Below are 22,161 nucleotides of genomic sequence, written 5' to 3'. Positions count from 1 at the left end.
GTATGGGCTGTCCCTCGTTCCTAGCACACCTGCATTATGGTTAATTGATACAGTGGTGCCTCGCAAGACGAAATTAATTCGTTCCGCAAGTTTTTTCTTCTTGCAAGTTTTTCGTCTTGCGATGCATGGTTTCCCATAGGAATGCATTGAAAATCAATTAATGCGTTCCTAGGGAAACCGACTTCAGACCAGGTCCGGGGACAGTCTGTCCCCGGACCTCCTCTGAAGGCTGGGGGGGGGGACAAGGGCTTTTCTTCCCACCCCCAGCATTTTAAAAAACCCTGGGACAGCGGAGGACTTCTCCGCTGTCCGGGGCGATCTTAAAATGCTGGCGGGCGGCATTTAAAAGCCCCTGGGAAGGCAGGCAGGGGGGACAAAGACTTTTGCCCCCCGCCAGCCTTCAGAAGAGGTCCTGGACCTCTTCTGAAGGCTGGCGGGGGCGAAAGTCTTTGCTCCCCCCGCCTGCCTTCAAAAGCTGTCCGGCCCAGGCTTCCCGGACCTTTCGCTGCTGGCGGAGACTTGCCGGCATGCAGAAGCCTGCGCGCAGCGCGCCCAGGCTTCGCAGATCTCTCCGCCAGCAGCGGCAGCGCTGCCGCTGCTGGCGGAGACTTGCCGGCATGCAGAAGCCTGCGCGCAGCGCGCCCAGGCTTCGCGGATCTCTCCGCCAGCAGCAGCAGCGCTGCCGCTGCTGGCGGAGACTCTCCTGCCTTCAAAAGCCATCCGGGATAGCAGGAAGCGCTTCCCTGCTATCCCGGACTGCTTTTAAAATGCTGGCGCTGGGGAGCAAAGCCTTTCGGCCCCCGCCAGCCTTCCTGGACCTCTTCTGAAGGCCGGAGGGGGGGGAAAGGCTTTGCTCCCCACCGCTAGCATTTAAAAGAGGTCCCCGGAGATTTCCCTATGGGCTTTCGTCTTGCGAAGCAAGCCCATAGGGAAATTCGTTTTGCGAAGCACCTCCAAAACGGAAAACCCTTTCGTCTAGCGGGTTTTCCGTCTTGCGAGGCGTTCGTCTTGCGGGATACCACTGTATTACGGTTAATGTTTCGGAGTATGAAGCCCACCCTGAAGCTTAACAACATTGCTGGCTTTCATTCGGAGGCTCCCTGACTCCAAACCACACTGGGTCAATGTAAGAAGAAGAGCAAGAGATCAAGGACAAAGCTGGTGTCATGCCAGATTGGGAAAGAACAGAGTCTGAGAACTGAGAGGTCATCTCAAAAAAATGTGGCACCTTCTGGATGGACTGCAACTTGTCTCCTCATTGGTGCTACCCTCGTGTCTCTTTAAGAAGTCTAACCTCCTTGGACCAGCAAGCTTTTCCACAGCCAGCAAAGAGTGCTTTAATGCGAGCACTATGGCTGGTTGACTGCTCAGTTGCCCCTCTCTGGTATTCAACCTTGGGTTTTCTAGATAGTCCAAACTACATTTCCCATTGGGTTAAGCTGGCTGTTCATGATGGGAATTGTAGTCCAACACCATCTAGAGTAGCCCAACACTGTTTAAGAGTGATAAATGTGGCTCTCCAGACATTGCTGGAATCCAACTCCCATCAACCCCACAAACCAGCATGGGTCAGGGGTGATGATGGGAGTTGGGCTCCAGCCACATCTGGAGGGCAACTGTGGGTTTCTCACTTCCCATCCCTTTAGAGCATGATGGTCACACAACAGCCTTGAGCTACTATTGACCACCACTGATAATAAAAAAAATGGGAGTGAGGATGACAACTTCTGGGCAGAGAGCTGCCTCTCCTCTGGAGCAGAAGAGGAGTTGGCCTTTTTGAAACAGCCTCCTCCATGCACCCCTTGTGCATGGGGATATGAGCGTGGCCCATTCTTTTCTCATCAGAGAGGGGCAAACAAAGAGAGAAGCCTCCTGGTCCCCACAAAAGCAGCAAATGACAAGCAAAGCACTTCCCTGCTGGACTCCATCAGGCAGCCAACAAAGTTTAGGAGGTGCCAAGCCCGATTGGCACCTTTCAGCTGAGCAGAAGGAAGCCTCCTCTCTTTCAAACCAGGGTGACCCAACAAGGGGCTCCTCTCAGGCTCCCTCCCCCCAAAATGCTTGTTCCGAGGGAAACCCACCCCAGTGGTGGCACCCGGGGCGGAATGCCCCCCGCCCCCCTTCATACACTCCTGGCCCACCCCCCTCACCGGGTGGTTTCCAATGCACTTGTTCAGATAGCAGGGCGGAAGGGGTGGGGAGGGCTGGGTAAGGGCTGCAGCAAATTCCTGCCACACTTTAGCTGGCACATTCCAGACCCACTGCGCCATGGGTGAGGGATGCCAGTTTGTGCCCCCCAGCAGATGAATCCCCAAGAAGGCATCAGAAGCAATCAATGAAGCAAGCCCCACATGGGGCTTGTAATAATCAGATCACCAGCATAAGTCACACAGTTCATCAAAGCTCTGTAGCAGCGACGCAAGATTAAAGGCAGTTTCTTTGGCTTCCTCCCCGAAACATGTTTTCCTCCCCCCCCCTTTTTCTTTTCTAATAAACATTCATGTATAAAACACAACCAAAACATTTTCTTTTCTTTTCCCAGCTGCATAAGCGAGAAATCGAGGCAATGTCAGAAACCAACACGGGATGATGAGATGGTTCAAGCAGATGATTGGAGGAGAAAAACCAGAGAGAGAGAGAGAAAGAGAGAGAAAGAGAGCAAAGGAGGGAGATGGAGAAGGAGATGGCAAAGGAGAGAGAGATGGAGAGAGGAAGAGGAGGAAATCAAAAACTCATTTGTGGAAAGAAACTTAAGACCATACCTTGGCTGTTTAGCGTCAGGTGAGCTGGACCTTGAAGGGGAAGGAAAGAAAAAAAGAAAAAAAGAAAAAGACGAGTCATATAAACGCACGGAAAAAAGGAGGGTTTTCCCCTCTTTGCCACAATTTAAAAGCATTTTTTAACTTGTGACAGACATCCAGGCCCCCGGGAGATAGAGAAGGGGGAAGGTTTGAGGGTCGGATGCCGAAACAAACAGAAAGGAGAGAGGAGAAGAAACTCAAAATCCCGGACAGAGCCAGACAAAACCAAAGCAATAATAATAATCATAACAAGAGGGGAACAGGGGAAGAAAATAAAAGAAGTTTGGTTTCTTTGAGGATTAAAAAAAAAAAGCATTTCGGGCAAACAGTCACATCGCCCAATGAGAGAAAATGCTTTTTTTTTCCTGGTTAAAAACAAGAAAAATGTGGGGGTGGGAGTGGGAGGGGGGAGAACCACGCGAACCAAGGCAGCCTTGAGGGGGGCGTGTGGCGTTTGCGGCCGGCAAGAATCAGGCGTGAGCGAAAACTGCTCCAGGAAGGAAAAGGGTTAGTGAAGCAAAACCAAGAGTCAACGGCTGGCCTCTCCTCCAACCGACCAGGTTCCCAAAGCAGGTCAGTGGGTATGAGTGGGTGCCTGGGGGCCCAACAGGAATACCCACCCCCTCCTTTCCCATTGTCCCAGGTGTCAATGAGACTGGGAGGAATTTCCCTTCAATAAAAAGCTTGCCCCACCATCTTAAAATTGCAACACATTTGATTGAGAGGAACTCTGCATGGAAACCACCAAGACCAGCACCCAACCCAGAGGAAGACAGAAGACAGGCCTAGGAATATTTGGGTGGAAATCTGTCGAGGAAGAACCACCAAAGCATGGGAAGCTCCTCCGAAGGGAGCCAGGTCACTCGTCCATGTACCTCAATATTACCTACTCTGACTGGCAGCATCGGCCCTCTAGGTCTTCAAGCTTGGGACATTCCCAGCCCTACCTGGAGATGCTTCTGTTGTGGACTGAACCCTTGAGACCTTCCGCATTGCAAAGCACACACTCTGCCACAGAGCTATGATGCTCCTCCCCAATCAGAGCAGAGCAGAATCCATACTTTACTGCCCTGGGAACACTCCCAGTGGTCGAAGGTGTGGGATGCACGTTTGTTCAATAAATAAGTAAGGCGTGCACTGAGAAGCTGAGAATGTTTCCCGACTGTAAGTTAGACGGAAAGGCTAAGGCAGGCCTGTCAACAGCCACTCATCTGGTTGCTTGTGGTGATTAAGCAATTGCCTCCAGGCGATCAGGCAGGGAAGTTTGTAGCAGCTTAGCACTGGTCTGTGCGCACAGGCAGGCTGCGCAGAGTGACTGAAGTCCAGTAGCTGCTGAGGACTCCTTTGCAAGGCTGGGCTAAAGGAGGCTCTTAGGGGCAAACTCGTCGGCTGCGAGCAATTGTGAAAAAGCCCCCTTCTGCCCACAGGCACGCATCCAGTGCAGATCAGAGTGCTGAACCCAGTGTGCATTGACTTTGCATGCAAGCAACCACCGCTGTCACCTTTGTGTGACAGATCAGAGTTACACACACACACACGGCTGAGCGACCCAGAACTGACAATGAAGAAAGCAGACTGGCGGAATCCAGCCCTGGGGCTTTCTCTTGCAATGACCCAAAGAACTTCCTGGTCCCTAGGACTGGCCCCTCATGTCCCCTGGGTCAAAGGACACAGCCCCACCTCTCTCCCTGGCCCTAGGCTGCAAACAGAGCTCCCTTGATGTCAGAGTGTCCTTGTTCCACAGGGCATGGGCAAGGACACAGACATACACACCAGCATCTATTCAGCAAGGCAAAGCAAGTATCCCCCCCCCCAAAAATGGCGTGAGCAACAAGGCCCCAACATGCAGAGTGACAAGGAGAAGGCAGGGCCGCTGCATGCCTTTCCCCGCATGGCCGAAGGCTGCATGTGGCATCAGAGTGAGGCAGCATTCCTATTCCTCCCATGCCACCCCTCTGCCGCCATTCATCACCACGTCAGCTCCAGACCCTGCGCTGGCAGCTGCTTCCGGAAAAAGCTCCCAATTTCATGCAAATGAGGAGTTCTCGCTCCCACCTCCAATGCAGACACACATCTGAGTCCTAATCAATCTGTCAAGCAGCTACAGGCCTAAAGTGGCTGGCACATTTGCCCCTTCCAGAGTCTCAAAGGCAAACATACAGGCAAGGATACAGGCAGTTGCAAAAACGTAGGTCCATCTAACTCAGTACCACCTGCACTGACAAGCAGGGTCTCTCCAGGGTTTCAGACAGCCCCAGAATCACAGAGGTGGAAGGAATCCCAAAAGTCATCTAGTCCAACCCTGCTGCAATGCCAGAATCACAGCTCATCTGATCACTGTTTAAAACCCTCCCATGAATTGGCCACCTTCCAAGGGAGTCCATTCCACTGCTGAACAGATCTTACTATCAGAAAGCTCATTCGGAATCTCCTTTCTCGATGTTTGAATCCACTGGTTTGGGTCCTACCATCAGAAGCAGTAGAAAGCACACACTGGAGGTTTCACCAGCTATGGCTGGTATGCCAGCTATGACCGTTCTTCACCATGGTGGTTCAAGCCCTGGTAACCTCAGTTATTTCAATGTGCTCCATGGGGAGCTGCCCATGCCCCAAACTCCAGTTGGGGCAAGCTGCTGCAGCCAGACTGCCGATGGGGACAGACCTCTCACCACGACATGTGTCCGAGGCTGCTTAAAAGCTTGTCCTCCCTGCCCAGATGCAACCAGGACACATTTAAGGGTCCATTATTCATGGAGAAGGCCTTTGTGAACTTGGTTCCGCTGGATCCCTTTATACTGCAGCCTGATCACTGAGGTCTTGCGGGGAGTCCGTGTTTATTAAAAAAACCCACAACAAATCGGTTTACAAGAATAGTACACAAAGCCACATGATAAATGCCACATACAAAGTTTTAAAAAAGACATCCATTAACCACTGTGGAAATAAGTATTCTTCTTTGCATGCATAGGAATGGAAAAGCTTTCAGCAGGTGTTCAAAGTTTGGCACCCAAGGGTCCTGTTGAGGCTGTCTCTCTTTGGGTGCTGCCATGGTTCAGACACACAGCTCACATCTGCCAGGAGCCGTGCCTTCAGTACTGTGAACCTAGTTCTGTGGAACTCCCTCCCACTTCTAATAACACTCCCCTGTTGGACTTCAGGCTCTTGGTGAAGCCTGAATAAAAAATAATCCATAAAGCGCTTTAAGTAAGTTCCCCCCAGATTTTATTGTTAGTTTCAACTGAATACATGCTGGACCCCTCTTGGACACCACTTAGAAAGTAGCACTATTCAGCAAATAATCAAACTACAAAAATTAGAATTCAAAGCAGCCCTTCACCTGCTCTCTCGGGAGTCAGGCACGCTGGCTCAAAAGCTCCTCTGCCCTCCTGCAGAGTTGGGGAACTGGTGTCTCTCCAGATCTTAAGGGACTCCAACTCCCATCAGCCACAGTCAGCATGACCAATGGGCAGTGCCTGTGGAAGTTGTGGTTCGACAATCTCTGAAGGGCCCCACAGGTTCTTCCACGCCCTAACCCACTCCTTGGACTAGAAGTGTCTGGGCCTGAAACCAGATGTGCAGAGGGTGGCAGTGGTTGTGGGGGAACACTCTGTTCAGAAGCAGTGTTTTGCACTTTCTGACATTAAAAGTGCTATGTGGGTTAAACGATAACTGGATGATGAAGATGATGTGAACTGTAGTCTAATAGTATCTGGAGGACCACAGCTCACCCCCCTCATGGGCCTCCAAATTTACTTACTGTATTCCTTATTTAAATTATACTCAGTCCTTCCTCCCAAAAGAGCCCAGAGTGGGAAACAACAAGCAATAAAACAGCAAAGCCATAAAAAACCCAATACCAACACAGACTGGGACCAAAATTACCAGCTAATGGTTAAGGATGTTGGGAGATGCAGCCCAGAGACAGCTGGGGGAACCTCCCAGATCCCTCACCTCTGATCTAAACTATTTGACCACACCTCCAAAAGGTATACATAGGAGCCAGGCTTCCTGGGAGTTCCCTGACAATCTCTACCCATCCATAGCAAGATATCTGTTTCCTCCCAAAAATCTGAGACTGGACTCAGGAGTCTTGAATCCTTCTCTCGGGTCCCTGAGAACCTTCAAAAGCTGGGGCTCAAGCACCAAGTCTGAAGGCCTCTGAGCAGAGAACTCTCACAAGAACATAAGCATATAAGATGAGCCTGCTATATCCAGCCAATGCCCCATCCTGTCCAGCATTCTGTTCTCCCAGGGGCCAACCAGATGCCTCAGTGGGAAACCCTCAAGGAGGATTCAAGCACCGTGACAATACAATGGGAAGAGCCACCCACAGAGGAAAAGCCTTCTGATTTGATGTTATGGTTTTATTATATTACTATTATTATTATTTATTTAATTTATATATATACTGCCCTATACCCAGGGGTCTCAGAGCAGTTCACAGAATAAAATCAAGATATAAAACCACAAAATACCTAATAAAAATCAAAACAGAAACCCAATACCCCCCCCAAAAAAAACATATTTTAAAAGGGCATAGGATGTAAATTGGATCAAACAAATGCCTGGTTAAAGAGGAACATTTTTGCCTGGCGCCTAAAGGTGTATAATGAAGGTGCTAGGCAAACTTCCCTGGGGAGAGCATTCAGCAGATGAGGAGCCACTGCAGAGAAGGCCCTTTCTTGTGTTGCCACCCTCCGGACCTTGCGAGGAGGACGCACATGAAGGAGGGCCTCAGAAGATGAACTCAGGGTCCGGGTAGGTTCATATGGAAAGAGGCGGTCCTTGAGGTATTGAGTCCAGAAACTAATTGGTAGCCAGTGCAGTCATACCAGGATCAGTGTAATATGCTCAAATTTTCTTACTCCGGTGAGCAACCTGGCCACTGAATTCTGCACCAGCTGAAATTTCTGAACCATCTTCAGAGGCAGCCCTAAGTATAACACATTGCCTGGCCTGCCTGCCTACGTATAACACATCTAACCTTGAGGTTACCAGAGCGTAGACAACAGTAGTTAGGCTATCCATGTCTACATAGGGGTGTGGCTGTGTTGGAAGCTGCCCAGACAGAGTGGCTGGAGCAACCCAGCCAGACGGGCAGGGTATAAATAATAAAATTATTATGAATTTGTCTGATCCTTGTTTATAGTCATCCAAGTTAGTGGCCATCACTGTGGGAGAGAGTTCCACTGTTTAACTCTCTGGTGGGCTTGGAGGGGGTGTCTCATGCAAGTCCAGAAAACCCACTCAGGCCATTTTTTAAGAGCTTAGCTGCCAAGATCTATTAGTCATCATTTGCAGCCTAAATGAGGAGAGGCAAATTTTGTGTGCCGTTCCCTGGCAGTGGGTAGATGCTTCTCCCATCACAAGCAACTAGTCCTGGGTTTGGGGGAAAGAGAAAGGATTTGGATCGTTCTCTCCCTCCCCACTTTCGTGTGCACAAGGAAGGAAAGGGTGCAAATGCAATATCCAGGCTAGTGGTTCAGGCTACATCATTCCCGCATCCTTCTTTCCACATCCGAAGGTGGAAGATGTCATTCTCCAGACAAGATAGGAGGAGGAGAGCTTCCTTCCTGCTTACTCCCACCAACCCATTGGCGGCTGGCGCCACCTCCACACCATGACCTGAGAGCACAGGCATCCAGAATGGCGCTGGACCAGCAGAGGACCTGGCACAGGTGGTCCCACAGGGTGAGGTGGGGGGCAAGGAGAAGGCAGGAACTGGTGCTTGGAAGGTGCAGCAAGGGTTATAAACTGTGGGCACTAGCCGGGCAGGGGGAGTGTTGTGCCATGTGGATGGACTTCAGGCAGCCAAGCACAGATTAACTCCAGATTAATCTGGAGGGCACAAGGGCAAGTAAAGATGTATACAAGCAGAAACATGACTGCAGAAGGCATCACTTGCTGGAACTCCCTGCCTGTCCTGCCTCCCCAAGGCAGAGGGTGGCTAGATGAACTTGTGAGCATGTTGATGGGTGAGTGGCTAGTTTAGGGAGGGGGCAGTATTCCTAGCTCTTGCTAGAGGAGGTTTGGAAGGCAGGTTTGCCTTATCTAGAGTTGGGGGGCACTGGGTGAGGCTCTGGCCTTTTCCCTTCTTCTGCTTCTTCTTCTTCTCCTCCTCCCAAGCCCTGTCAAGCGCCTGAGAGCTGCAAAGAGAAGGGGAGAAGGAGGCTAGGCACATTAGGATGCTGCTCTCTCCTCCCGTTGCCATGGAGACCACTCCAATGATCCCTCAGGCATGACGGAGGCAGCCATATTGTTCTGACTGCTGCAGGCCCCCCCCCTTCTTTCCTGGATCCCATTAACAAACTAGAATAGTCTCTGGGCAGTTTGTCGGAAGGAGGTGGGGTCCTTGTAGCTGGATAAAAATGGGGTGCTCTCCAATTCAGCTTGCAGTAGAGGATACATGAATGCATGCACCTGTTCTCTCACCTTTCTCTCCCCATCCTCTCTTTCTCCATTCCTTCCTTCCTCCCTCCCTCCCACACACACTGCTAGTGGTGCACTACCTGCCCCACAGGCCCTACACAATCTTCCCTTCTTTCCCCACACACATATCTTTGAGCAATGCACAATCACACGTGCATACCCACCTACATGTGGGTGGGAAGACTAAATCCCAGAGGGAAAGCTGTGAAGTCTGGCAGGCATACCTCATCCTATTCCTCCAAGCCGGGGAAAGAGAGGAGACAACCCAGGAAGACGAACAGTCTAGTTCAGGGGTAGGCAACCTAAGGCCTGTGGGCCAGATCCGGCCCAATTGCCTTCTCAATAAGGCCCGCGGATGGTCCGGGAATCAGTGTGTTTTTACATGAGTAGAATGTGTCCTTTTATTTAAAATGCATCTCTGGGTTATTTGTGGGGCATAGGAATTTGTTCATCCCCCCCCCCTTCAAAATATAGTCCACATGGTCTGAGGGACAGTGGACCAGCCCACGGCTGAAAAAGGTTGCTGACCCCTGGTCTAGCTCCCTTGAGCAGAGACACCCCTGCACACACAAAGCACCTTTTGGGTCCTTACGGTCCATCCTTCGCAAGGCCCTTCAGCACACACAAGGATACAAAGCAGGAGAAGGCGCACAGCACACAGCACAAACCTTTCCCTTGCACACCTGCCGTGCAATATTTCAGGACAGAAACCCATCGCACGCATGCACATGCGTATCTTTCCTAACTGCAATCCCTGCCTTGCACACCCAGCCCATGTACCAGCTTTGATACAGCCCTGCTTGCACAGCGTGCTTCACTCTAGTCTGATGAGGAAGGTGTACACCCACACCCCACGTGAAATACCTTCCTCAAGATGTGACATTTCACACAGGTGTGCATAATAATTGACACATCATAAGCATGGGGAACCTTGTGGGCAGGTGCCGGGTCACACCCAACACAGAGGGGATTTGGACTCGCAGGGTGGGGGCTCCCTCCTTCTCTTCCTAAAATGTAGTAAACCAGCTCTGCTACACGGGGGGCGGGGGTGGGATTCGGCTGTGTAGTATCCCAGATGCCTTAAATGCACCCCCCCCCCCGTGCTGGACTGCAAACCATCTCTACCACTGCCTTCTCCAGACACCACCAGGGTACTCAAAAACTCTGCCGCAGTTCCAACAACACAGATTCACCCATACATGGTTCTCTGGCTCTTCCTTAGTTCCAAAGTCCCTGTTGCTCAAGCTATGGCATAGACCTCTACAGAGCACACAATTCCAGGGCGAGGCAGGATCCTGAAGCAGGTTCCGCCTTCCCCTTCAGTCGCTACAAACTGAATACCTCCACTCCGGCATAGGAGCTCACAAAAGAGGTTTTATGGAGGATCCATGGGTGTAGCAAGGGGGCAGACAGCTGCCCTCCCCATCAAGTAAATAAATAAAAATACTTAACTGACAAACCAATCATGTTGCAGATAGCTCGGTTCTGCCCTCCAACATAAACACCCATGTGGGGGTGACTATATTCCTGCCACCTTATTCCTGCCAACTTTCCTAAACAAGCCCTGCACACCTGGTTTAAATTTTAAAAACCCACCATGGCAAAAAAAAAAAAAAACCACTACCAGCCCCCCCAAATCACAAGAGTAATGAATATGCTGCTCAGCTGGCCCAAGGTGCGCCCCCAATACCCCTTGCAGTGCTGCCTTATCTGGGGGTGTTGCCATAAGGACACTGTCTGAAACAGGAGGCAGCCCCTGCCCAGGTGACACTGGACACATGTAAATCACATCCCAGAGAACTCTTGCCATTGGCTGCAGTCTGCCTCTATCTGCTTATCACTGACCCACTGGCTACAATGCACAGAAGAGTGCCCTTTATTTCATACTAATGTTTCCTTGGACTGGAGGCAACACTGGGGTTATGAGTGGGGGAGAAAGCAGGATGTGTGGATGTGGACTTATGCCCCGCACTCAGCATCAAACCTATCTAACCAGTTCCTTAACCACAAACCCATTAACCTGGCTTAGCATTCCAAATACACTGAAAAGGAGAGAGCGGAAACACCACAAAGGCCAGCTGCCCAGGACAAAGTCACACCCATCTGATGCATGGTTTTCTGCAATAACAGCCTCCTAATTGCACAATCCTCACCGTTGCTGTCTGGACTCCATCCCTTCATATGCACCCAGAAACATGCACTGAAGCAGGGACATGGGGGCCCGGGAATAATCAACTTGTGCTCCTCAGCAGGGCTGCTCTGAATTAAGGCAGATTTTCCAATGACACCAATTCCCCATCAGACACCCTACACTGAAAAATAAGGCAGAAGAACACAAAGGGTGATTTGCTCCTTGCTTACACCCCATATCTGTGGCAGTTGCTCCCCAGAAAACTATACAGGGCCTGGCAGGACAATCCAGAGGCCCATGCAAATCCAACTCAGTGACACTTATACCAGTGCCACCATGATTATCCTGGAAGCCCCCTTTCTATTCCAGCTGCCTTGTTAAGACTTGCACTCTCAGAACTGGTACGTCTCGAACCCAGCCCTGCAGGGCAGTCTGCAGGGCAGACTTTCAGGACTGTCAGCTGTTAACTCCGAGTGAAAACAGGACAACTGCATGGAATTATTGCTTGGGTGCTTCTGGGTTAGGGGGCGGGGCCTACACTCTCCACACCCCAATTCTTCACGAAATATTAGGAAGAACTTATTGATGGTAGGAGCTGTCCGACTGTGGAATAGACATTCTCAGAAGGTGACGGACTCCCCTTCATTGGAGGTTTCTAAACAGAGATAGTATGGCGATCTGCCAGAGATACTTTAGTTGAGATTCCTGCATTGCAGGGTCAGACTAGATGACTCTTGGGGATCCCTTCCAACTCTACAATTCTAGGATCGTACAGTGTGTTGGGCACAGGCCATGGCTCATGCTTGTCCTTACCAGCAACAAACTCCAAAAACTGTCTCTGGAGGCTGCAGCCCTCCTCTGCCCCTGAGCGTTGTCTTCTTGCTCAGCCCTTCAGTTCTGCTCAGTCCTTGCAGGGACGGTGATTCACTGCTAGTTCTCTCTCAGTTTACAAAAACATCAGCACACAGGCCCCAACTCCCTTCTTCAGGGCCTGCAGCTTCCTCTTCGCCCTTCCGTCTCCAAATAGTCTTCCTTCAAGTTTGTAGCAGCTGCAGCACAAGTTCGGAGAGACCCCCGAAACCGACAGCTGCAAGGTCCAACAGACTGAACTAGTTAGGCTAAAGAGGCACCCGAGGCACTCAAACAAACCAGAGGGCAGCGAGATATAAGATCATGCCTCTAACCTATTCAGATATTGCTAGGCCTACTGAAATCTCAATATTATTGTTTATCTATTGAACAGATTTATAGGATGTTTCATTGGCAGCGTAGAGGGTAAAAACAGAACAAAATGCAGACGTGCTGAGGACAGCAAAATTGATTTAACCATCTCTATAGCAAGAAAATCATCCACACAAACTCTAAAAAAAATAAAAATGAAAGCATATAATCAGATAAAAAGGCTTCTACATTGCAGGGGGTTGCACTAGATGACCCTTGTGGTCCTTCCCAACTCTACAATTCTATGAAAAGTGATATTCTGCAAATGACTGGGTTACATCACAGGGAAAGTCTTCCTAAACCAAAGCGTCTTCTGTAGATGCCCAAACATCATCACACCTGGCACCTATCTGACTTTGGCCGGCAGATGGAACACTAAAAACCCTGTTTCCAGTACAGGTTAAGCATACCTCTGGGGCATATGCTACTCTCAGCCATGCCCCTTCTGAGGAGTGCATTTGCCAGGAAGGGATATACAGTGGGCAAGGTACTGCCTTAGATAACCTGGTCGCAATTTGCCTGGAACTTTCAATGCTAAAAGTAGAACCTTAAACTGCTCTTGCAGCAGGTGTGTTATATAGAGTTGATGGGGTACAGTCAACCTAGCTGATGCATTCTGTACCAGCTGCAGCTTCTGGGCGAAGCCCTACATAGAGAACACTGCAGTAATCCAGCCATGAGGTTACCAATGACCAAGATCACTGTGGCCAAGCTGTCTCGGCCTATGTATGGCCATAGCTGTCTTACCAATGGAAGCTGGGGAAAGAACTGCTAGCCCCCCCGGACACCTGTGCCTCAAAGGACAAAGGTGGATTGAGAGCATCCCCCAGGCTATGTACCAGTTCCTTCGGAGGGAGCGCAGCCCCATTCGGAACAGGTAATTGACCTATCTCTGGGACACAAGAACCACTCACCCACAGGGCCTCCATCTTGCCAGGGTTTACCAATTCAGAAGCTATGGAGAAAGAGAGGTATCTGTCAACAGTATACTGATGACATGTTGCTCCACATCGCCTGATGACCACTCTCAATGGCTTGATATAGATGCTAAATAGATCTTCAAAAACCCTGCTGTGAGGTTTGTTTTACAATCAAGCTGTGTATACATTTTATGAGGACTAGGAAGATCTGCTGAAAAGTATGTCGATCCACTGCCCTGCCTGGAAAATAGTGTAGAATGAGACAAACCTACTGGCCTTCGGCCTTATGTGGTTAAAAAATGAATAAATAAATCCACAGCAAAGCAGCAATAATCTCTGCACAAACTGCTCCTTCAGCTGGGCAACTCAGTGGAGTCAAAGCAGAGCCAGGCTCAGATTGGCAGTTGTGTTCATTGCTATAGTGTCAAACTGGAGACGTGTACTTGAAAGCGAGTGTGTGTCTGCTGGAATCAGCAGGATGGCCTGCTCCACTCCCTCTGCCACAGGATTCTGTAGTGTCTGCAGAATCAAGCTGCCAACCCTTTTTTAAGAGAGTGTTTCTCGGTGGTCTCTCTCAGACTCAGGGTTTGTCCATGCTTCTGCTTGTCCTGTACCTAGAAAGCATCCGTCAGAGTGGCTTTGCCTTTGCCCCGTTGCTTTCCCCCGGAAAACCTGCGGTATAGCGTTAAATCAGAACAAACAGTAATCTGCAGAAAACCCAAATGCCACTTGGTTTCTGGGAAGCAGGGAAATGGTGGGGCAAGTGGAAGTGAGGCTGAGCCTTCAGTCCGGGCGTAAGGATTGGACTGGTCAATCAGAAAGGCCTGACCAGGAGAGATGGAGGAGTTTAGTGAGCACCAAAAGGAATCAATAAATTAGTTGTAGTTCTCTGGACTGGGCTCACTAACTGGATCCTCTCATACCAGGCTGAAGTTCTCTCTCTGCAGCTCACGGGTAGGCAAGGGGGCAGAGGGGGCTGGGGGAGAAGGAAAATGGCAAGTGTAGAACTCTTCCAAGAAAGCAAAAAATTAAAACAGACCTGTTTTCATTGGTGAAAGATTGGACCCTGAGTGCGTTGAGAGTGTGCGCACCACAGCATCAAGGAACAAGGTCAAATTGTTCGCAGCGGCGCCAAATTAAAAGAACACTCCTACCACCCTCGCTTGCTTCTAAGCCCTAAAATGCCAGTGTCAAGAGGCTCATGAGTGCAATTGTAGTGCTCAGAAGTAAAAGCAGAACCAGACTGTCTGTGGAGACAGAGAACTGCAACGTTTGCATCCATTGTCATGTGCCACCACTGCCTAGGTGGCACTCCGGCGGCTGGAGAGGAAGGAATCGGGGAGGGGGCAGAGATAGAATCATAGAATGGTAGAGCTGGAAAAGACCCCGAGGGTCATCTAGTCCCAACCCCCTGCAATGCAGAAATCTCAACTAAAGCATCCAGATAGGCCTGAGGCCCCAAAACAGAAGCACTTTAAAGGTTATTTGCCCAGATGCGATACAGCATTACCTGTTCAAAGATGACCGTGGAAGAAACTGAGCACCTTCTGCCCTTCATTAAGCATTTAACAGCTTAATGAATATACACACCTTAATGCCACTCATTTCCCCGTCCCATTTTTGCAACTGCACAACTTGCCCCACTAAAACACGCGCGCGCACACACACACCCTGCTCTTCAACCAATTTGTCTGTGGGTATCAAATGGTTGGTCAGAACAGTTAAGGAAATCGTTAATCTGCTGCACTGGATGCTCTTGAGGATATAATCCAATTGTAAGCATAACCAGATGGCCCAGACATATTGCTGGGGCTCCCAAATTGGCTATTATTATTATTATTTTATGAATTGTCTTTTAGATACAGCTCAAGCGCATAATTTTGAAAACACCTAAAAATAGTTTTTAAAACAATGAGAGATAGGTGTAACCATCTGCATATCCAAGTAAGCCTAGGGGGGGGGATGCTGCCTGAAGCCCCAGAGGACAAATGACTTCTGCCAATCCATGCTGTGTCAGATGATGGATTGGTGGCCAGGCTGGGGCTAAGGCAGCTTCCTGCATTTCCTAACGTGGAATAACCACGAATGACAACCCCAGACCTTGGAGAGACCTTTCTGGAGGGAGAACCCTACTGAAGACCCAGAGGCAGCCTGGAAAGGAGCCTGCACCTTGGGGAGCCAGTCACGGGCACCCTGCCAGGAGTTGCAAGAGGCCCAGTGGGCACTTTCTTCCTGGTCGGCTTGCAGGAAGCTATGCTGTAGGGGGGTAAGTGCAAATACCCAGCCCCCTTCCACAGTGGATTACCAGCTACTCACTTCTGTGATAGTGGTGGTGGTGGAGGGGAGTTGTCATAATTTTTGCGCAGGCAGGGTTTGCTCAGGATAGTGCTTCTCATACTTTATAAGCTTGGGTCCTTCCCAAATCAATTTGTGGCATTGTGGCAGCAGGAATACAATCATCCGAATAAACAGGGGAGGGGGTAATTAGAAGGGACCCCAGGGATCATCTAATCCAGTGTTTCCAAACTTGGGTCTCCAGCTATTGTTGGACTACAACTCCCATCATACCTATCAATGTTCAGGGATGATGGGAATTGTAGTTCAAAAACAGCTGGAGGCCCAAGTTTGGGAAACACTGATTCTAGTCCAATCCCTGATTCCTTATTTGATTTTAAATTGTACTCTTTATTTCTTTGCTGCTTGCCACCCTGAATTCTCTGGAAGGAAGTGTGGGATTCACACTTTATTCTGACAACATTTTGCCCGTTTTCCTGGTCCTGAGCTCTTCCTTGATTCCTAACTCTTCCTCATTGTACTTGGGGCTTCAGGAGCAAGGGTGGCAGAAAGTGAGATGCAAAGCCCACTGGGTTTCCCATGCAGTTCTTTCTCCAAAGGTCTACTCAGGAGAAAGGGAATCAGGTAGAGGAGCTGGCAGTGACTATATAAGAACTCCTCTGTAGACTCAAACGTTAGTGATGGTCAATAATAACAACTGGGTTCCAGTGACAGTCCACATGTGGGTATGGCTATGGGGTGGGCCCCCTATGCAGATCCAGCATTGGATCTGGCTCAGGCTGCCAATGGGAGCTCCATTTCTGCTTCCATCTTCCACGGGACAGCAGCTCCTGGGCCTGGACATTTGATATACCACCCAACAGCCTGGGTGGAGATGATTTATACCAATCCTAGTAAGCCTGAGACTCAGAACATTTTTATTCGAGAAGAGGCACTAGACAAGGTTCTCCTTTATCACCCCCATCATTTGCCTTCTCCACAGAGCCCTGGCTGAGGCCATTAGATCTTGGGAAGCACGAGAAACGGTTAAGACAGAGAGAGGAGGATGTAAAATTTACTTGACAATACGCTGACAATGTAGCCATCCTTTTACAAGACCCAATGAAGTCTGATAGGCAGCTTTTAAATCTGATATATGAATGCAACTGTATCTCAGCATACAGATTACATAAGATTGAGACGCGTTTAATGGCCTATAATCACAAAAAGGCCAAAGTGAGAGAAGATCTAACTTGATGTACAAGTTAAAAAATGCCATGGATGCCCTACAATTGACAATTCTCCCTAAAATTTTGTTTCTGTTTCTGAATGTACCACTGAGAGTGCTACCAAATATATCTGAAGAGTGGCAAATATGTTTCTAAATTTTGCATGGAATGGAAATAAAAAGTTTTTAGTTGTATTATTAGGATATTAACTTTTGACGCAGGGCAGGGAGGGGGAGCTATTGTAGTCTGCCTTGGACACCCTGTTATGTGGGGAAAGGTGAGATATAAAACCCACAAATAATTTTAATAGTGTTGTTTTGTATTTTAATAACAGTTGCCTACCTTTTCATAGAGTGTTGTGTTTGCCGAGCTTGATTCGCTGGAGAACTGCATCGGGGTGAGCAGCAATTTTAACATTCTAATGTTGGGGGCAACTTCCTGATCTGTTAATGTTTTGGGGAAAACTTGGGGAGTTCCCACCCTGAGAGTTCACTGGTCAATGCAGGTGCAAACTGTTATGAAGCATAATATTGCCCCCTTGAATGACACCCTCTGGTTCCCACCCACTGCCTCAGGCTCCCACTGGCTCCCCCTTGCAGCAAAGTCAAAGGCCAGAGGAAGAAGAGGACGGCGGGGGGGGGGGAGGGGCTCCAAACCTCCACCAGGCTGAACTACTCCAGCTGGCTTAGTTTGCCTAAACTCTGCCTGTCCGTGTAGGGGTGGAAGCTGAAGGACACAAGTGGCAGATCAGAAATACGGCAGAGGCCTTGCACTCAGCATTCGTCTCTCAAGAGATTCTCAGTGCACATTCACACGTGGAAACCCCCCCCCCCCAGAGGAGGAGGAATGCGCCTGAAAGCCCACCCACCCCCAATTCCAGCCCCTACTCCTTGCACACAATACACCAGGGGGCAGAAGTCAGAATCAGTACCCAGGCATGGACTACTCCATCCATCCATCCATGCACACACATGCATCCACACAAATGCGCATCCACATTGCTTATTGAAAGCAAATAGGCAGACTGCATTTCCTCTAAGGGGGGGGCGCACCCTCTTTCCATCTCAGGGGACAGGAAAGCTGAGCAGCTGGTCAAACTCCTCCTGGCTCTCTCCTTCTCCCCCCGCCCCACAGGCCCACCTTATACCCCTTTTCCTTTTTCCTCTACTTTTGTTCCAGGAAGTCACGACGTCAAGAGCAAGTCAAAGTCACCGCAGTGCCAGGCACCAAATCTTATCTTCCTGGTGCAGACGCTGCCTCTTGTCGCACGCAGAAGTGCTGGAAGGCACAGGAACAGCCAGCCAAGCACACGTACACACATACACACACACACACACACACACACACACACACACACACTTGCACTTCAGCTGGCAACACACACCACAAGGAGGACTCAGTGGCAAAAGCACACACACACACCCCAAAAAACAACGCCACCCCAGCCTGCCTCATTGGTGCACAGATTAAATCAGTCAGCAGCATGATCCCAAGGGAATGGAGTGATCAGAACTGTCACCTGGAAGAAGTTTGGGGTACAGTGCTTAATTTCTACTGCCAAGAGGTAGCATGCCCACCCCCACTGCAAAACCCCTTTCAAGCAAGAATGGAGTCTAAGTGCCATCAGAGACAATGGCAAGTAGGATGTGGATAATCCAGCTCAAGTTGAATGATTCATTTTGGCATGTAAAACATAACGAATCATGGACATTTAGTAAGCCAGAAAACAACAGGCAGGAATAACAAGAGTGCCTCTAAGCATGTACAGAGTGCGGTTCCCCTTTCCCTTCATACAGACGAGAAGCAATTACGGTCTTCAGGCAGAGAGAAGCGACCCCTAGGAGTTGGCCCACTGGAGGTATGGCAGGTGAATAAACAGGGTGGGGGAACGTATGCAGAGGAGGCCGGGAAATTAAGCCTTATGGAGAACATCAAGGGAGTTGGAGATATTTAGCTTGGAGAAGAAGAATAGAATGGAGTCCTAGAATTGTAGAGTTGGAAGACAGCCAGGGGCTTATCTAGTCCAGTGTTTCCCATGCTGGGGCCATATGGCTCCCCTGAGGAAACCCAGGCTATTCCAAGAGGGCCACAGGTGAAAATCACGTAAATGGGGGGGGGGGCAGAACGAGGCCAGGGGGCTACAGAGGGAAGTGAGAAGTGAAAGAAAAACAAGTCATTTTAAAAATTATGATCAGCTGGCTATCTGCTTGGCCAATCACAAGCGGGTAAGGGAGCTGCCTAGTGCTCCTTGTTGCCACATGCCTTTTCTTGGAGCAGTCCTGGTTTATTTCCAAGCCAGAGAGGGCGATTGCTGAGGCTCCCGTTTTGACCAGTAGTGCTGGGCCTGGTGGCAGCCTGGGCCTGACTCTGCAAGGGACGGGGTGAAATCTACCCCAGCGCCTAGCCAAGCAGAGTCATCTGGTGCTACTCACTCTCATCTAGTAAATAACTAAGAGTCTACTCAGAAGAAAGCCACACTAAGTTCAGTGGGCTTTATTCCCAGGTGAGGGTGTGTGGATCTAGAGTGTTTTATCTAGGCAGCCAAGGCTCCTCTCCAGATGACAAGAACTTTTCGCACCAGGTCAGTGAGGACCACTTGCTTTTTAAAATTCTCCCGCTCCCTGTGCACCTTTTGGATTGTATCAGTAGGTTTCGCTCTCTGTGTCAAATAACTGGGGTCAAATAAGTGTTTACTTTTTATAATACAGTGGTACCTCGGGTTAAGTACTTAATTCGTTCCGGAGGTCCGTACTTAACCTGAAACTGTTCTTAACCTGAAGCACCACTTTAGCTAATGGGGCCTCCTGCTGCCGCCGCACCGCCAGAGCCCGATTTCTGTTCTTATCCTGAAGCAAAGTTCTTAACCTGAAACACTATTTCTGGGTTAGCGGAGTCTGTAACCTGAAGCGTATGTAACCTGAGGTACCACTGTACATGGAAGATGGTTCTCCCTCGGGGCATTCTGGACTCTCCTTCCTTGGAGATTTCTACAGAGACTGGATGGCCATCTGTCATGGATGCTTTAGCTGAGTTTCCTACATTGCAAGGAAAGAGGGACCTTGGGGTCCCTTCCAGCTCTTGTGATTCTATGTTTTTCTGCTTCCACAATATTTCAATATGTTCCTATCATTTTATCTAATTGTATTTTGTATAATGTATAAAAATTATAAATAAAGCATGTTCTGTTTACACACAAAACATTTAAATAGCTACCTTTCTACTGGTAGCACAGGGAGGGGGGCATGGGCATAGCCAGGATTTTTGTTGGGGGGGCAGGCTTTTGTTAAGGGGGGCAGATTTGTAAAAATTTTGCTTGATTTTTACTTATTGGGGGAGCAGCTGCCCGTCTTGGCTACACCCATGGGGGGCCACAGGAAGGAAACAAGGTCAGAAGGGGGCCACAGTCAGAAAAGGCTAGGAAGCGCTGATCTAGTCCAACCCCCCCTCAAAGCAGGAATTTCAACACTAGTCCACCATCCTATTTGAAACCATCCTGGACCCTGCTTAGCTTTGCAAACATGCCGGCAGTTTTATTGCTGCACCACTAGGAGTGGTCAGACCCTACCTGGAGTCCTGTGTCCAGTTCTGGGCACCGCAGCTAAAGGAGGTGTAATGGGTATGAATTACTCGTGCGTAAACTGGTGCCTTTCTTGATTAATTTGCCTTGTTAAAACTTTCTGACTGCACAGCCTCTCCTCATCGTGGCTGCCTCAGTCACTGGTAGAATCCGTCAGTGGGCGTTTCTTGAACCTCTTCTAACATAAAAGTTGTTTGACACCCATTCTCCTCCTCCTCTCACTGCGCGGGAGTCTTCTGCGCAGGGAAGGCGTGGGTAGCGGAGGACCTGGGCTCTCCTCACTGATGTCCAGTAAAGAGTCCTAGAGCCCTCTCTCCACTTCCCCCGTCTGCCTCCCTTTATCCCCGGTGTTGCGCTGATTGGCTTCCCCCTCTACTGAGCTGTTTCTCCCCCTGCTGCTGGGTCCTTCGCCAGCATCATCTGGGAGCCTCCCCTTCGCCTCTCGCTCCGATGTCAGTTCCCTGACAGGAGGATATTGACTAGCCGGAAGGTGTGCAGAGAAGGCCAACCAAGATGATCAAGGGCTCCAAAACCAGGCCTTATGAGGAACGGTTGAGGGAGCTAGGGATGTTTGGCCTGGAGAAGAGGAGACTGAGAGGTGACATGAGAGCCATCTTCAAATATCTGAAGGGCTGTTGCATGGCCTCGGCCTAGTATACCTGAAGGAGCGTCTCCACACCCCGCATTCTGCCCAGACGCTGAGATCCAGTGCTGAGGGCCTTCTGGCGGTTCCCTCAACACGAGAAGCAAAGCTACAGGGAACCAGGCAGAGGGCCTTCTCGGTAGTGGCACCTGCCCTGTGGAATGCCTTCCCACCAGATGACAAATAGATAAACAACTACCTGACATTTAGAAAACATCTGAAGGCAGCCCTGTTCAGGGAAGTTTTTAATGTGTGACATTTTGATGTATTTTTAAGCAAAAAGCCACCCAGAGTGACTGGGGAAACCAGCCAGATGGGCTGGGTATAAATAAATTATTATTATTATTATTATTATTATTATTATTATTATTATTATTATTGAAGCCGGAGCAAGTCTACTTACTGCTGCTCCAGAGGGGAGGAACCAAACCAATGGATTCAAATGACAAGGAAGGATATTCCGGCTAAACATTACAAAGAGCCTTCTGACCATAAGAGCCATTCGACAGTGAAGAGGACTCCCTCGGAAGGGGGTAGACTCTCCTTCACTGGAGGCTTTCAAACAGACGTTGGATGGTCATTTGTCAGAGATTCACAGCTAGATTCCTGGATTGGAGAGGGTTGGACTAGATGACCATGGGGGGTACCTTCCAACTCTACAATTCTATGACCCATCGTGCCCACCGCTGCCATGGCTGGGCCCAGCTCCTGATTAAAAATTGCTCTGTCTGGGTGAACAAGGGAGCCGGCAGGTTCCTTGGCGAGAGGAGTCAAGATGCCACCCCCAAGACAAGGGAGGAAGGCACAGTCTAGGAGATAAGCGGCGGGTGATGGAGTGCCAGACGCCGCCGTCGGCGGGTTTAATCTCAGGTCCCCTGCTCCAGGCAGCACGGAGGGTCATTTTTCTTGGAGATGGATGCTGGGCGCTGGCAGCAG

The 22,161-nt window shown here is 49.7% G+C and overlaps 1 protein-coding gene across 29 annotated transcripts in view; it reads right to left on the bottom strand.

Moving 5' to 3' along the window:
- The window catches only part of NRXN2 (neurexin 2), a 338,128-nt gene that overhangs the window by 231,438 nt on the left and 84,529 nt on the right, over positions 1-22,161 (bottom strand). For 21 of the 29 annotated variants that reach the window (XM_082204228.1, XM_082204227.1, XM_082204232.1 and 18 more), the window contains one exon: positions 2,763-2,792. The exons of the other annotated variants lie outside the window; for them this stretch is intronic. In XM_082204228.1, the coding sequence (XP_082060354.1) occupies positions 2,763-2,792 (30 nt within the window). The remainder of the gene's footprint in view (positions 1-2,762; positions 2,793-22,161) is intronic. 29 annotated transcript variants of the gene reach the window in all.

This window comes from Podarcis vaucheri (genome assembly GCF_965113315.1).
Source record: "Podarcis vaucheri genome assembly, chromosome: 16".
Classification (NCBI taxonomy): Eukaryota; Metazoa; Chordata; class Lepidosauria; order Squamata; family Lacertidae; genus Podarcis; species Podarcis vaucheri.
Note: the sequence above shows the minus strand (reverse complement) of the source record. Positions and strands in the feature narration are given on the sequence as shown.